We start from the raw sequence: 15,068 nt of genomic DNA on the forward strand, positions 1-15,068 counted from the left end.
GGGAGAAGGAGAAAGACAGGGAGAAGGAAGGAGCGTCGATGTGAATCAGAGAAGGGCAGAGAATGGCGCTGGGGAGGGGGGAGGGGGGGGATTGTGAGATAATAAGAGAAGGACGGAGCGTGGTGGTGGTAAAGAGATAAAGCGAAACGGAAGGAGAGAGGCCGAGGACAGAAACGAGCAAGAGAGAGAGAGAGGAACGAGAGCGGGGGAAACGCGCCAGCGGTGTCGCGGCGCGTTTCCGCGGCTATAGTCCTGCGGAAGATCAGCGAGAGGACTACACCCTTGCCGCAGTGTGGATCAGCCCGTATTCCGCATATCGCACGACGCGCGCTGCTCCGAAGCGGGGAAGATGAGTCTTCTGCTGGACGAGGAGGAGCTCGACGAGTGAGTTCTTGTTTGTGTTCGACGGGGGGTCGAGAGGAATTTTAATAAAGCTGCCGCCGAGCTCGATGACTCGACTACGAGGGGTAGCTGTCGCATACACGCGCTCACCGTTCCTCGAGGGCGCGCGAAAAAGGGCTGGGCTGGCCACCCGAGTCGATTGCACAGCTGCCCTTCGCGAGTGCCCCGACGAAAGCCGCCGCCGCGTTCGCGTTGCTTTCAACGGATTTTTCTAATCAATCCTGAATCTCTCTGTGTGTATCTAATTGATCGAATGTGCGTGTTTTAACGGCGGGAACGTCGAGGATAATCGATTCTAATTTGCCGTTACGTTTGCGATGAATCTTATATCAGGCCTGTCGGAAACTTTGCTCGCAAATTAAACGCTTCTCTCCGGCCGATTTCTACGAATGTAGATTAACTTTAATCTCGGGTTAATTTACTCTTTATACGCTGGCTCTTTTCGCAAAGAAACGTTTAGTTTGCGAGCAAAGTTTTGAACAAGCTTGCTTTATATCGACGCGTTTATTCAACGTAATATAGTCTCGTAACGATAATGGTTTCTCATTATTTTATTCCGATACATAAAAGAGATATTACTCTCTTTATCTCTTTTTAATTTTTAGAACTTAAAGGGCATAAAAAGTAAGTTAAACCGAGATTAATGTTCGTCTACATTGGTAGAAATGGACACCCATCGTCTTATTGAACGCGTAATAAGAGAAAACAAAAAAGAATAGACTAGAGATTGATTTTTTCTCGTGAAGAAACCTTTAATTTGCAAGTAAAGTTCCACGTAAAGAAAACTTGTTTTATATCAACGTAATAGTCGCAGATTATTCAACGTAACAGTCTCACAACGATAATAGTCTCCGATTATTTTATTTTGATACGTAAAGGAAATATCTTTATTTTTGCGGAAAATAATGCTTCCACGTCTTCCCAGATATTTCTTGAGGAATTTAATTTGATTTTGTGTGACAGAGTCGCGGTCGGGAAATGTGATGTTGTCTCGATGTCTGATACTCTGGGGGTTGATGTGTACTCTGCGAGCATGCGAAATATATGCGTTGATCAAGCTAAAAGGAATTCTGGAAATATTAGATGACAATAAACAATTTTTTGCCCGAATGTAATACATAATTTACTTAAGTATCAGTGACAGACTAAAGATATCATCACATTAACGAGAAAATTGTATGTTTGTAAAAGAAATAACATATATAAGTATAACAACTCTCATATACGTTTATACGTACAATACCAGAATATTAAAATGCCATGTGTTTACCATTATAATTTGAAATAGACATAGATGAGATTAATTAAATGAAATTAATTAAATAAAAAAAAATTCTATTTTTTCGGTCGAAGCGGATCTTAATGCTCAAATATTTCTATGTGAATTTATATACATATTTGATTCTGCAAACTGAGGTATTTTTCGGTCTTGAAACGAAATTAAGAGAAGCAGAATAGTAATATTTTATAATAAATTGGTAAGCAATTAAATACCTTTTTTTATTAATAAATATCTTTATAAGAATCTTATCTGATATTAGTAAATATCTTAAATCCAAGAATAATTTATCGCAAAAAAATATTGCTTTAGGTGAGATTCAAACCCTGATCTTCCTTATTCCATGCGAGCGTTCTCATTAAATGTATTGTGTTCTTCTTTCTCCCGCTTTATATTAGATTCTTTGTCATCGTGTCTCCTGTAGATATTAATTACAACTGAGAAACGGATGTAATTACAAGATATGTTTATAATGAAAAAGATTCCTCGGAACAAATGAGCGTATACAAGATAAAACCAATAGATAAATAAATACATTCTATAAATATAGAAGTCATTCAAACATTGTTTATTTCTCTTAAAGTTAATTTCTAAACGCATTGAAAAAGATCTATTTAAAATTAACAAGAAATATAATCTGACTAAAATAATTTATTTCAGATTAACGAATTCTTTTTTAATACTAAAACAACACGAATTTTTTGTTAATAATTTTAAATGCGGAAGTAAACACCACATTTTAAACTAGTATTTCGTATAATAAGATTACATTAAGATTATCAATTTTCTTAATCGTGTTTGCAAAGTGTGATTATTTTTTTAATGGTCGGCCATATTTGCAGAAATGAATAATCGCTGATTTAAGAAAACTGAAGTTATAATAAGATATTAAAGCAATCGTAATTTCTTTTCTTTGGATACACCTTGTACATACATCATACCATACGTTCCATCGGAATCGTGTTTCAACGATCCGACCGGCGCGGCGGCCTTCGTCAGAATCAGTCAAGTGCATTTTATGTTGCTAAACGATTTACGGACGCGGTTTCTCTTTTCTTTTCTCTCTCGCCCTACCTCTCTCAAAGCAGGTGTCATTCACAGACGTGTCTAATTAGGGCAACTGCAACTGTGTCACACGCAGTGTCCGTTGAAAAGTTTTCCGCTAAATCAAACTTGATCTATTTATGTAAGAGGAATTCGGCTCTAACGACGCAAAAACTTTTGTTAAAAATGAATACGCGGAAATTGTATAAATTATATTACATTATATATTAATACGTAGTATTATTTACAAGTAATATATATTCATGCAAATGAATAACATACTTATTGTAATAACAATTTTTAATATTAAAATATTAACGAATCTAACTACAGGCTGTGTCTTGAAATTAACTAAAAAAATACAATTTTGTAATCTATTTCTTACCGAATCATTAAATTTCTTTAACAGATTTACATTATGTAAGTTAAAATAAATTTTTATAACAAGTTATTTCTTTATTTTTATAAAATGTTCTTTCTGTTAATTAAATATATGAACTAAATAAGCGACAAATATTATATTGACGAATTTCTGTTGCGTGTCGTATACTTCTCGGAGTTTGAATTACCTGAGAAGTGAATTGCCTGAAGAGAAGAACATTAGGAAACACTTCCGCGGATGATGATGCGCGAATGAAACGCATGAATACGTGTACGTTGACTTGCACGCTTTCAGTTGGTAACCAAGTGGACGATCGATGCAACTCTATTAATAAGAACGTAGAAGCAGATCGTACCCTTTTCTATATTCTACGTATCAGCTATGTTCCCTTGCGAATCAACTCTTACACTAAGATCCAAGACTCTAGAATCGTTTCTTTCCTTCTCATCACTGTACGTGATGAAGGGACGTCAGCTTTACACAGATATCTGTCCAATTTTTCAGAGATGAATTCAGGCACTATTTGCATAACAAATTGGTCTCTTCATTTCTCCAGCTCTGCGTTAGTTTATGAAATTGGAACGTGTAGTAATGTAAACATTATCACTAATGGGTTACGAAGCATTGTTATTTTAAATAATAGAATCAAGCTATTTTTCCTAAGGGCTGAAACTCGAAGAAAACTTTCCTTTACTTTATTTACTACTCATTTATTCTCTTCTCACGTAAAACAAATAAAATTATTCTATCGACGATACAGTTACGTACTTCAACGTATGAATAAATATGAGATCTTCATAATGATGTGAAAATATATAATACATAAATATATAATAAAACATGAAAATTTTCATACATATTGTAGCTAATAAAGGGCATATTGTAAGTTCTTATCTATACATCTTTCATGCTAACAAAATCTTGAAAAATTCTCTTTTCTGTTATTAAAAAAATATTTTTTCACTCTTTTCCAAATTTTATTTAGAATAAGTAAACATCTTCAAAAGAGCTAACATATCTGACTGTATTAATTTTTCAAAACATCGTATATAAATGTGTTCGGTCTCGGTAATTGATACAAGACGGAATCGGAAATCGCAACTTCGCTTCAACAATTGAAACAGTTATTGCGCACTATTCTACAACTCAATAATTTCACATCACGTAAATGTGATGACCGTCTATTTATTGGTGTTTTTCAATACTCGCCATTCCAAGGTGCTTCTTATCGCTGCTTTCGTGTTTGCCGTGTCTAATAATATAATATGTAGCGTAGTAGATCGACGAAGCGAGGAAACACAATAAATAATAAATTAGATAGTCAAGTACGAATCATTCGTGAACACGAATGTGAGAAATGTGGTAGGCTGTATCATAAAACGAAACGTTTTAGCCTTGTATGTGTACTTAAACGCAAATAATGCAGCTCGAATATTCTGACAAAAAAAAGGACAATATTTTACGAAGACGCTGTAAAACTAGGTCGTAGCTTTTTGCATATGCTCCAGTATTCCCAACGAATGTATAACGTTGTCACGAGTTTTCCCTCTTTTTTTTAATTTTATCTACACGGATTATATACCATATATTGTGTGACACGATACTCATTTCACAGCATATTCACAATATTATTATACTATAATACTTACTTTTTAAGCCACAAAGCTCAACATGTTTTAATTTAGTTGACTATTTAAATATACAGTAAAATATATTTTTTATTCATTAATTTATTATTTTTATTTTTTACTCTATATGTACGTTATGTATGTATTATTTTGAGAGAAAAAGAGAGAGAGAAATAGAGAGACTGAATATTCATTTAGTATCCTAAATAGTACAATATGAGAATGGAATATTGTAAATAACATTCTACGTTTTTATTTTTTATTTAGATCACATATGGGGCTTCTTTAATGCATTAATAAAAATTAAAGGACATTTTGTTTCTTGTTTATATTTAAATTTTTACTCTGTTCTGACCTATGACATATTTCTTATTACATATTTTTTTATTATCAATATTCCGTAATTTTCTGCGCGCTTAATATTTCTTCAATTATAATTTAATATTTATACAAAAAAAAAACTAATAAGACATTATTAAGATTTACAATATATTATACATAATTATAACTAAGGGACTCCAACGATATCGTTAAATTATCGTTGCGCAGCTATTTTGCGATATACAAAACCTGCACAATAATAATGTAACAATATCGTTGCCGTCGTTAAAAGTTACAGAATAAGATTTTAAATCTCGACGTACGTGATATCTTACATTTGTGCTTTTCCACCCGCATAGAAGATTGTCTTCGTCTTATTATCAGAAATCTATTGAAGTCTCGCAATAAGTTAATCTTTATTTGAACAATTTCCTTTTGAAATCAAAAGAAAAGATTTTGCTATAGAAATTATTATACTTAATAATTTTATTGCTGATTCAAACTTGAAGGATCATCGAACGATATCTCAATAACCTTCGCTTTTATTTTCAATAACAAAAGACTTTCGCAATTCGAATCCAGATTTTGCAGCATTACTTTTATTCGTAATTTCTTCATAATTTTTCATGTTTTTATTTATAACTTTGATTATAAATTTTCTATCTCATACATTCAGAATTATAAAAACTGTCTACGTAAAAATTGATCTTTATTGTAAAAATTATTATTATTAAGAAAAACTTTATTATGAACTATAGAAAACTCTTCGTCTTTTAAAAATGAACCAAAAACTCTAATTAGAATCATGAAATTTTAATGTTAGGGTGCTACCTTCACGCTTGCACCTCGGTGTGTAATTTCATTATACTCATATTTCATTGTGTTGATTCATAACATAAACCAACATTATACAAATCTTATATATTCGATTTACGTATGTAAACGTTGGAAGTTTAAACATTCTACCTTTTGTGTATATCCTAAATATAATTTTCTCGTACATTTAGAAAATTTTCATTAAAGCGTGTCACATCCTCCAGAAATTTTCAATATCATAGTAACAGGTGGTATGTGATAATGATCCTGGAGCGAAACATTTCTCAGAATATATCGCTATCTTCTGATCACGTAAACCGCAGAATCAATCTGAGGTTGAGACACAGTTATTTGTGGTGCATCGCGAAACTCGTACAGATTCGCTCTAATGCGTTTTTCATCTTTCGCGTATTCATTTTTTAACAATAAATAAAAGATTATGTGTATTTGTAATAAGTAATAAATAAAATTAAAATATTACAAAAGATATATATATATATAATATAATATAATTTGTAATTTAATAGCTCATACAATTTAACAATAATCTCTTTCACCAATAACAATCACTTGTTATCATTATAATGAAAAAAGAATCAATTTATGCGGGAATCGTAGTAAAATCGTGGGAACATTTGCAATCGCGTTTCGCGCAATCCACCACATTATTCAGATGATCGATACGTACATCATTAATGATTAAGCTCGCCTTTCGTGTTAGATTACGTAATACAAAATAAACTTGGTCACATCGGTGAATTTAGATTGTATCGTTGGTAGGATCAATAATTTCCGAAGCTTTTCAGCGATATACCGCTAGTAATATTATAGCTTATTCGTTGCGGACGTCAATTATGTAATCTTGCATATATGTATTTACGTAGGGATAGTGCACGTATTTACTTGATGCATCGTGTAATTTTCGAGACGAATTAAAACGAAGATAAATTTAGAATGGCCTCGATATTAAATAGTAAATTAATTTCTTTTCTCGCTCTCTTATACCATTTTAATTTTCAAGTTTTTCGATACGGAGATAACGTCACTGTCACGTAACATACGAATTACTAGAACACAACAAAAAGGATTCGATTAAGATCAAAGAGATTGGAGATATCGAAACGTACAATTTGTATGTCAGAACGGATTTCTTGCTTTTGTCTTCATACAGAGTATTCCGATTACAACCGGTAACTGATTTCATTGTAGAGAAAGGATGTGAAACAGTCACACATGTGTTTCTATTGGAATATAAAACGATTCACAGAGGAAGTACGAAAATTCAAATTTGAGGAACTGTTTTTATATATAGAACATTATTTCTTATAATTGCATAAATTAAAGAATTGATCGTTAAAAAGTTACAATGCAAAAATAATGTATACCTGATGGTCTTAATTTATATTTTTATTTGGTTATATTTTTATGAACAGAAATATTTTTAATAAAACTTTAATGTTAATTAGATTCTGACCTTTATTTTCATATATTGAAAATTGTTCGCATGCACTCCATAATTCCATGTTTCTACAGATCATATAATACGCGTAAAATTTATACGAAAATAAACGCATTTTATCTTAAAAATAAAATGTATATTTTTATAAACACAAATAATTTTATTACATTAAGTATCTAATAGAAACAACGTACGCTTTTGAGAAGATTTATTTAAAATTATTTTTATATATACATATTAATTATGAATGTTTAAATTAATTTTCGATAATTATGACAATAATTGTAAGCGCAATATAATGTATGTAATTTTATCTTAATATTGTGAAATCTCAAGAGTTTAAAAATTATACGCTTTTACTGCAATTATTATTTAAAAAGTTCAATATGTATTTACTATATTGCGAATTAAATCTATTTAATTGAGATCAACATTCTGATTGACATAATCAGAGAATTTCCTGATTCGTTCATTTTCAACCAGAAAAGAGGACGTTAAAAAGTCAATTTTTGCCTAAAAAGATGTAAATAAAAGAATTATTGACAGTCTTTTTTTAAATAGATTTTGTCCTCCTCGATACAATAAAGCAATAAAACATTTTATAGCATTTGTGGAACACTCTGAAAATTGAGCACAAACATGATGTATATTTATGCAAATTTCAATATTCTTCTTTCAAACCTCATTTTATTGGGACCATATTAAGAAAATTCTTTTAATTCAAAATTCAAGGGTACTTTAATTCATATACCAAACAATTAATTTGTTAAAAATATTGACTATTTTTCCAACATAATCTACGTTATTACGTATTATACATCTTATCTCAGATAATGTTGATAAAATTAAATAATTTTAACAGATACAGTCTTGAAAAATGTACATTACGTATATAATGTGCACAGGGTAGGATTAATTTTTGAGTTGTTTCTCAAATGCCACGAACTTTTTAATACCTATATAATGTATTCAAAAAGTTAAATTCTACAAAAAGTATTATTTCTTTTATTTACTTCTTTTTTAGGCAAAAATATACTTTTGAAGGATGTTAGAAAAAGACTCGTTTTTACTAAAAAAAATATAAGTGAAAGAAATAGTATCTTTTGTAGATTTTAATCTCCTTCATACAATAAAGTTATTAAAACGTTCGTGACGTTTAAAAAACATCAGTATTAAGAAGAATACTGAAATTAAATGTCTACCATATTCGTGCTCAATTTATAAAGTGTTCCCCAAACACTACAAACGTTTTAATAATTTTATCCACAGGAAGTCAAAATTTACAAAAACAAGTATTATTCTTTTAGTTACATCTTTTTAAATACACACAGAAATCGAATGCTCTTTAAATCTTCCTTTTTCTTGTAGTGGTAGTTCCATACATCTTAAAATCGTGTGAGGTAATGATTGTGTTCCATTAGCAGTTTTAAAGCTAATGAGACATGTCCCATTGTATCCTATTGACATTCATAATGCGGATCACTCACGTTCTCGCATATTGCATTATACGTTTCATGATAAACATCATCATGCGATCGCAATTCCCGTTTGCATTAAGTCCGAATTTGTAAATGCGAGACTGCATTTACACGCGCCCATGACTGATAACGTATATTCGCACACACATTGTTGAATTCCAAAGTTTGAAACGACGAGATATCGACGGCTCCTATCAGATATCAGTTGCGAGGCGACGGATATTACTATAGCATCGGGGTGTCACGACTTGGTGTGATACGGCTTATTCAATTCATATTCATCGATTAAATTCAAAATGGATGGACGCCGTAAAAGCGTTGGTTGTTGTATGTTACATACGTCACGCGTGCGATAGGAAGCGAAATTAAAAGCTTCGGCAAAAAGACGACAACGTGATCGCTTGTATAACGGAACTCCGCTTCTATAGAGAAGAAAAACAAGTTTGAAATAAGTAGAACAGCAGGTGAAAAGTCAACACAGAGGGAAGTTTACACGTGTTCGTAATTAAATTGAAAATCATTCGGCCGCATTGATTGAATTGATTTGATGGAATACCTAATGAATATATTTGTTTTAACGAATTTTCTAAAGAAGCTTGAAAAATAAATTTGGGTAATAAATGTTATAAATAAATAAGTATTATATTAAGAATTATATATAATATACAATATCACAGAAGCTTTATGCGCTATTTACCTTTTTATTTTTTACTTTTTATTGGGTAACATGATCAAAAGGAATTTGCGAGTATTTCTTGTTCAATCACAGCCAAAGATATTTCTACCAAATTAGGCTAACTAAATTTCCGAGTCATTGATGCGCTAATTTATGAGTGATTGTCATAACATTCCGTGTATCTTTTTATTTTTATACTGTCACTATTATACTAATAATTAATCGTTACATAAAACTGTTGAAATACTCGATTATAACTGCTTGTGAAGTAAACACAATAAGAAAATTAATTGGCATCGCGGAAACAATACTTCGATAATATAATATACCATAGATGATATAATATGAGTATTGACTTAACATGCTTTCTCTTTCTATTATAGATAGATTTTAAATGAATAAAACTATTAAAAGTAAACGATATAAATAATTTTTTGTCAGAGAGAGAAGCGAGAGAGAGAGAGAGAGAGAGAGAGAGAGAGAGAGAGAGAGAAAGAAAGAGAGAAAGAGAGAATCCTATTTCTATTAATTTTATTATCCAGTTAGAATACATTGCGATAATTATCTCAACATTTTTTCTTAATAAAGAAAATGAAACATAATTATATTTTCAGACTGAAATCTTTATGATTGCCACGTTATAATCTATGTAATTGGGTGCTTTTCATTTAGTGACAAGTCGACGCAAGTGTCGCTCTATCTTTCTTACTCGTTGAATGTCAAGAAAGACGGAACGATGTTTGTGTTGACATGTATCACTAAATAAAAGCACGTATTGATTAAGACGTGTAAAACTGATTTATTATTAATTATAAAAATCTATTCTGTTAGATAATCGTAATAGATGTCGGTTCGACGCGTCTTTATCAAATATGCGATAAATGTGCATTTCATAATATCGCCTGATCGATCTTTCAAAAGAATTAGTTTTGATCAAAGTTAAGAAAATCCTTTTGAATCTTTTTATTCACATAAGCTTTATTATTTATAACTCGATGGTAAATATAAATACAACTAATAAATTTAAATGTAAATATAAATGAGAAAATTTCACGAGTGTATTTTTATGCAGTTATTATTGCTCATTATCTATTTTTAATTTTAAAAAAAGAGAAAAGAAAACAATATCAAAAAAATTTTTTATTAAAAATAAACCAGAAAACACTTTGATCATATCAATCAGAATTCTGGTTATGTCAATTAGAATTGTAATAAATTCAATCAGAAAATTTTGATTTATCTATTTTCAATCAGATTTTCAATTAAAGATTCTTTTCGAGTGTTTTATTGAATTGAATTTGTTTTATGTTGGGAAAAGAGTCTTTTTTTACATACTATAGATGTAAAGAGATCTTTATTTTACAATATCTTCGTCAAAAATGAATGAAATTTAAATTTATGAAAAGGGTTTTGAAGTTTGAAATTTCTACTTTTGGTGGGTTACTATATTTTTGAGTTTCTGTGAATTTGGCAATTTTTACATATAAAAAACTACAAGCTGAAAAAGTTAAAAAATTTTCTTTTCACTTTGTAAGTCTTTCACGTACCCAAAAAGAATTTGCAAAAATTGTCAACTACTATACCTATCGTGAAAGTTTGAAACTTCCCTTACAAAATCATTTTTTTTAAATGTTCCCATGATTTTTTATTCATGAGTTATTTGCGAGTTAAGTAAAGGAGAGAAAAAGAGCATTGTAATTTTGATTGCTTATAACTCCGTTAGAAATCACCAAACCGCAATTTAAAAAAAAACAGATTTTTGAAGCTGAAACTTTGTTCTATAGAATGAATTGCTGTGAAAATTTCGTAACAAATAGTGAATTGAAGAAGAAGGGTTCTTTACATATACATATATATATATATATATGCAGGGAGGGGCATTTAAAACTGGTCACCTGAATAACTCGCTTGTTTTTAACAATAGAAAAAAAAAGTGTCAAACAAAAGTTGCTTTGTTTCGAGGGGCACATATTGTGATGTCAATAATTGTTTTGTAGGTAGAGGCGTAAAGAATAGGCACAGGTCAAATCTGTTTTTTTAAATGGAATGATGTTTTTTATATACATTTTGATAGAACATTTTAAGACGAATATAGTGACCTATAATTGAAGGTCATTCAAAGTTATGCATGATCAATAATGGAAAATAATTGAATGGAAAATAAATTGTTTCTTGCGAAATATATAGGTCACCATAGAAAATCATATCGACTTTTCCACTTACATATAACGCAATTTCGCAAGACTTGCACTTCGATCGATAGATAAATTCAAACTGATCAGTAAATATGGATAATGCTATGTGCGATTCAATATTTATTTACATACCGTGATACACTTGAACGATTAGTGGTATATACCAACGAGCAGAGAAGACACGAAATTATTCGAAGAGTACCTTGAAACAATTTATTTTCCATTCAATTATTTTCCATTATTGACTTTGCGTAATCTTGAATGATCTTCAATTATAGGTCATTGTATTCGTCTTAAAATGTTCTATCAGAATGTAAGTAAAAAAACATATCATTCCATTTAAAAAAAACAGATTTGACCTGTGCCTATCTTTTACGCCTCTACCTACAAAACAATTATTGACATCACATTATGTGCCCCTCGAAACCAAGCAACTTTTGTTTGACACTTTTTCTTCTATTATTAAAAAGAAGCGAGTTCAGGTGATCTGTTTTAAATGTCTCTCCCTGTATATAAAATATACTAATACAATATAATGAAATAATATAGTAAAAATATAATATTATAATTTGATTATAATGAAATGTTAGATTTAATTAAAAGTTTTGATTTCGCTACTTACATCTCTTTTGCAAAAGTTTAACTCGTAAGATATTTCTTTACTTTCTTTAGATGTTAATTATAATTCTATATCTCTATTAATCGTTTATACCATAAGTTATTAATAGTTTGTTAAGCTATATCTATTAATTTCTTATTGAACTGTACCGAAAATGTATAAATATTAAATGTGTGAATATTTTAAGCTTATGCTATTTTAAGACGGTTTCTGCTTGCCAAAAACGATTTAAATGCAGTAATGCACTTGACGTAGCGAGTGCACCATTGGTTGGCATCGCCAGTCTAAAAGTAGCGACGATTTAGCATCATTTCGCAGTATGAAGATTGTCGAGCGACTAACACTCTTGTCTGTTACTTCGATTCATTACGCTTGTAATGATTTGTACCAGTAATGACTCGTGAACTGTGAAAATCAATGTATAATATTAATATTTTGATTTAGTGTGCAAAGTGATCGTGATTGCGACAAAATAAACGACGACTGACCTTGAAAAGTACGGAAGACAGGCATTTTTCGACATCGTGACGTGAAATCACATCGATTCTGATACTATCAGTGCCAAGAACATGAAGTTTGTGACTCTTCGTAATGCGATACAAATACAATAAAAGCCGGAAATAAAAGTGATTCATGTATATTATGATGAACGCAATTAAACAACCAGAAAACAGATATATACTGTATACTCGTACTTATTGGACACTGCAATGTTGGAACTTTCCACTGATTTTACATTAAAAAAAGAAAAGAAATTTGTCGAAGAATTTATCATGAAAAATTAATGTGACATCACACTTCGTTTCTAGTAGAGAAATTATGATAGTTTTCATGAAGAGAAGTAAAAAATTTTATTAATTATATAATATCATTATAAAAGGATAACAGAAATGTATTTTATCTCGGCAATATAAAATTTCGCGCGTTTAATGGTTCGAAACGCACGGCGGAAATTAAAGTGGTTCACCAGGGCGTTATTAAGAAAGCGTGCGCGCAGCCGGTCCGTCGAGATGACACTTATTTATCGGTATCCCGCGGGAAGCTTTGGAACAATTTATAAGCGAATTGCTCGGGGAAGTTCCGTGAATGAAACTTTTCCCCATGATTTTCCACGGAGAAATACGCCCATGTGTAAGAAAGAAATGGTCGTACGAACGGAAATGAAAGAAACCCGAACTATGTTTCCTCAGAGCAGGCAGGTGTGTGAAATTGTGAATCGAGGGGTTGGTTACGTAACGTCTCCGGTGACCCTTGTAGTCGTGCAAAAATAACTCCAATTTCGCGGTCTGGCGAAACAGTGAATTTTATTTTGCACTGTTATATTATTTCGCACTGTAAAATTTCTGCGAAACGCGAAAAAGTCGATAAGTGTAATTCTATCCGAGATCAACCTTAAAATGATAAACGCTTTTACAGCTACAAAGTTTAGAGTTCACGGATGTACTTTTCAAGATTTCGATTTGTACTTAAATGTATAAAGAGAGATACGTAATACTATTTAAATCGAAATAAATTCTACATCAAAATATCGATTGGACTTTAAAATACTTTTAAAAAAGAGGTCTATAAAATTTCAGTATAGTTTGTCTACAGCGGCGCGTCTATAATGAGATTTCAAGTCCTGAAGCTTAATTAAATCCTTTAAGCTTCAAAACCTAAAAAATTGACTAATTACAATCAAATAAGAGAAAAATCATCATATAATTAACAAATTTCGTACAGCTTACAGCTCAAAACTTAATTAGTTTTACGCCTTAAAATATTATTGTAAACGTTGTTTAAGCTTTACTCTAAATTACAAATCAAACGCACATGTCAATTTCGACCTTATAGTATTTGCTAATATTGAAGTAATGTTTTATTATTGATTGGAGATAGCTAATGAATTCGTATAAAGGGCTAATGGAGCGGACCATTAAGAGCCTTGCAAACGGCTGTTGTCGATCGATGAAATGAAATAGCTAACTATATAGAGTGTGCTTAATCGAGACATTCAGTTTAAAATGAAAATAAGGTATATAGCTGTATGTGTTCAAATTGCACAAAGATGCTTTATACCGTCCAAATTTTTGACCTCTCGCTTTTGCAGTAAATGAAACATAGAACAAAGTTTTGTACACATTTTCGTAACAAATTGAAATCGTGTGTTAATTAAAAATTTCACTTTATTCCTACAGATTTACTCGTCCGGACATGATTCGAAAGTGGAAAATTGTGCGCGTAAATCTGATCTTTAAAATTGTTTTTAAAAACGGTAAAACGGACTCTGCTCATCTGAGCCGTCAAGCACCAGACAAATTAATTTTTTTTTCACCCGGGGTGCATTCCACTTCTCATGGCTCATCTCATGCTTGCAAGCATGAGATTTTGTCCTTATTTAACATTTGATAAACAACAAGAAATCTGTTCTTTTATTCCACATCTTTAAATTAAAATTGACATTAATTTATTTTTTACAGTGTACCTATCTCACTTTAAGTCCTAAAATTGTGCACAATAAGTTTAGCCATAGAAAACAGATTAAGGATGCTTGCGAGCACCAAACACACCGAGTGCGAATGAATCGAGTCGTTCAGAAAATCGAGAGCTCTCATCCCTACTCTATATATGCATTCTACTACCGATAGTCGTGTGAACTGGCACGACGCCTGCATTGGCGGTCGGCGACTTGCACTTGCACCAGCCAGTGACCGGTTACGCTTGTATCCGTGTTTGAAGAGAACGTGTCCGGCGATTGGCAGCCACGAATGGCAGCGATGTAGTGGAGTG

General features: G+C 31.4%; 1 protein-coding gene across 1 annotated transcript in view; it reads left to right on the forward strand.

Moving 5' to 3' along the window:
• The first annotated feature begins 265 nt into the window (after window positions 1–265).
• LOC108781622 (uridine phosphorylase 1) overlaps window positions 266–15,068 on the forward strand; it is a 30,091-nt gene continuing 15,288 nt past the window's right edge. Inside the window, exon 1 of the mRNA XM_018549645.1 lies at window positions 266–384. Within this exon, the coding sequence (XP_018405147.1) occupies window positions 350–384 (35 nt within the window). The 5' untranslated portion in view covers window positions 266–349. The remainder of the gene's footprint in view (window positions 385–15,068) is intronic.

This window comes from Cyphomyrmex costatus, unplaced genomic scaffold (genome assembly GCF_001594065.2).
Source record: "Cyphomyrmex costatus isolate MS0001 unplaced genomic scaffold, Ccosl1.0 scaffold85, whole genome shotgun sequence".
NCBI classification, from domain to species: domain Eukaryota; kingdom Metazoa; phylum Arthropoda; class Insecta; order Hymenoptera; family Formicidae; genus Cyphomyrmex; species Cyphomyrmex costatus.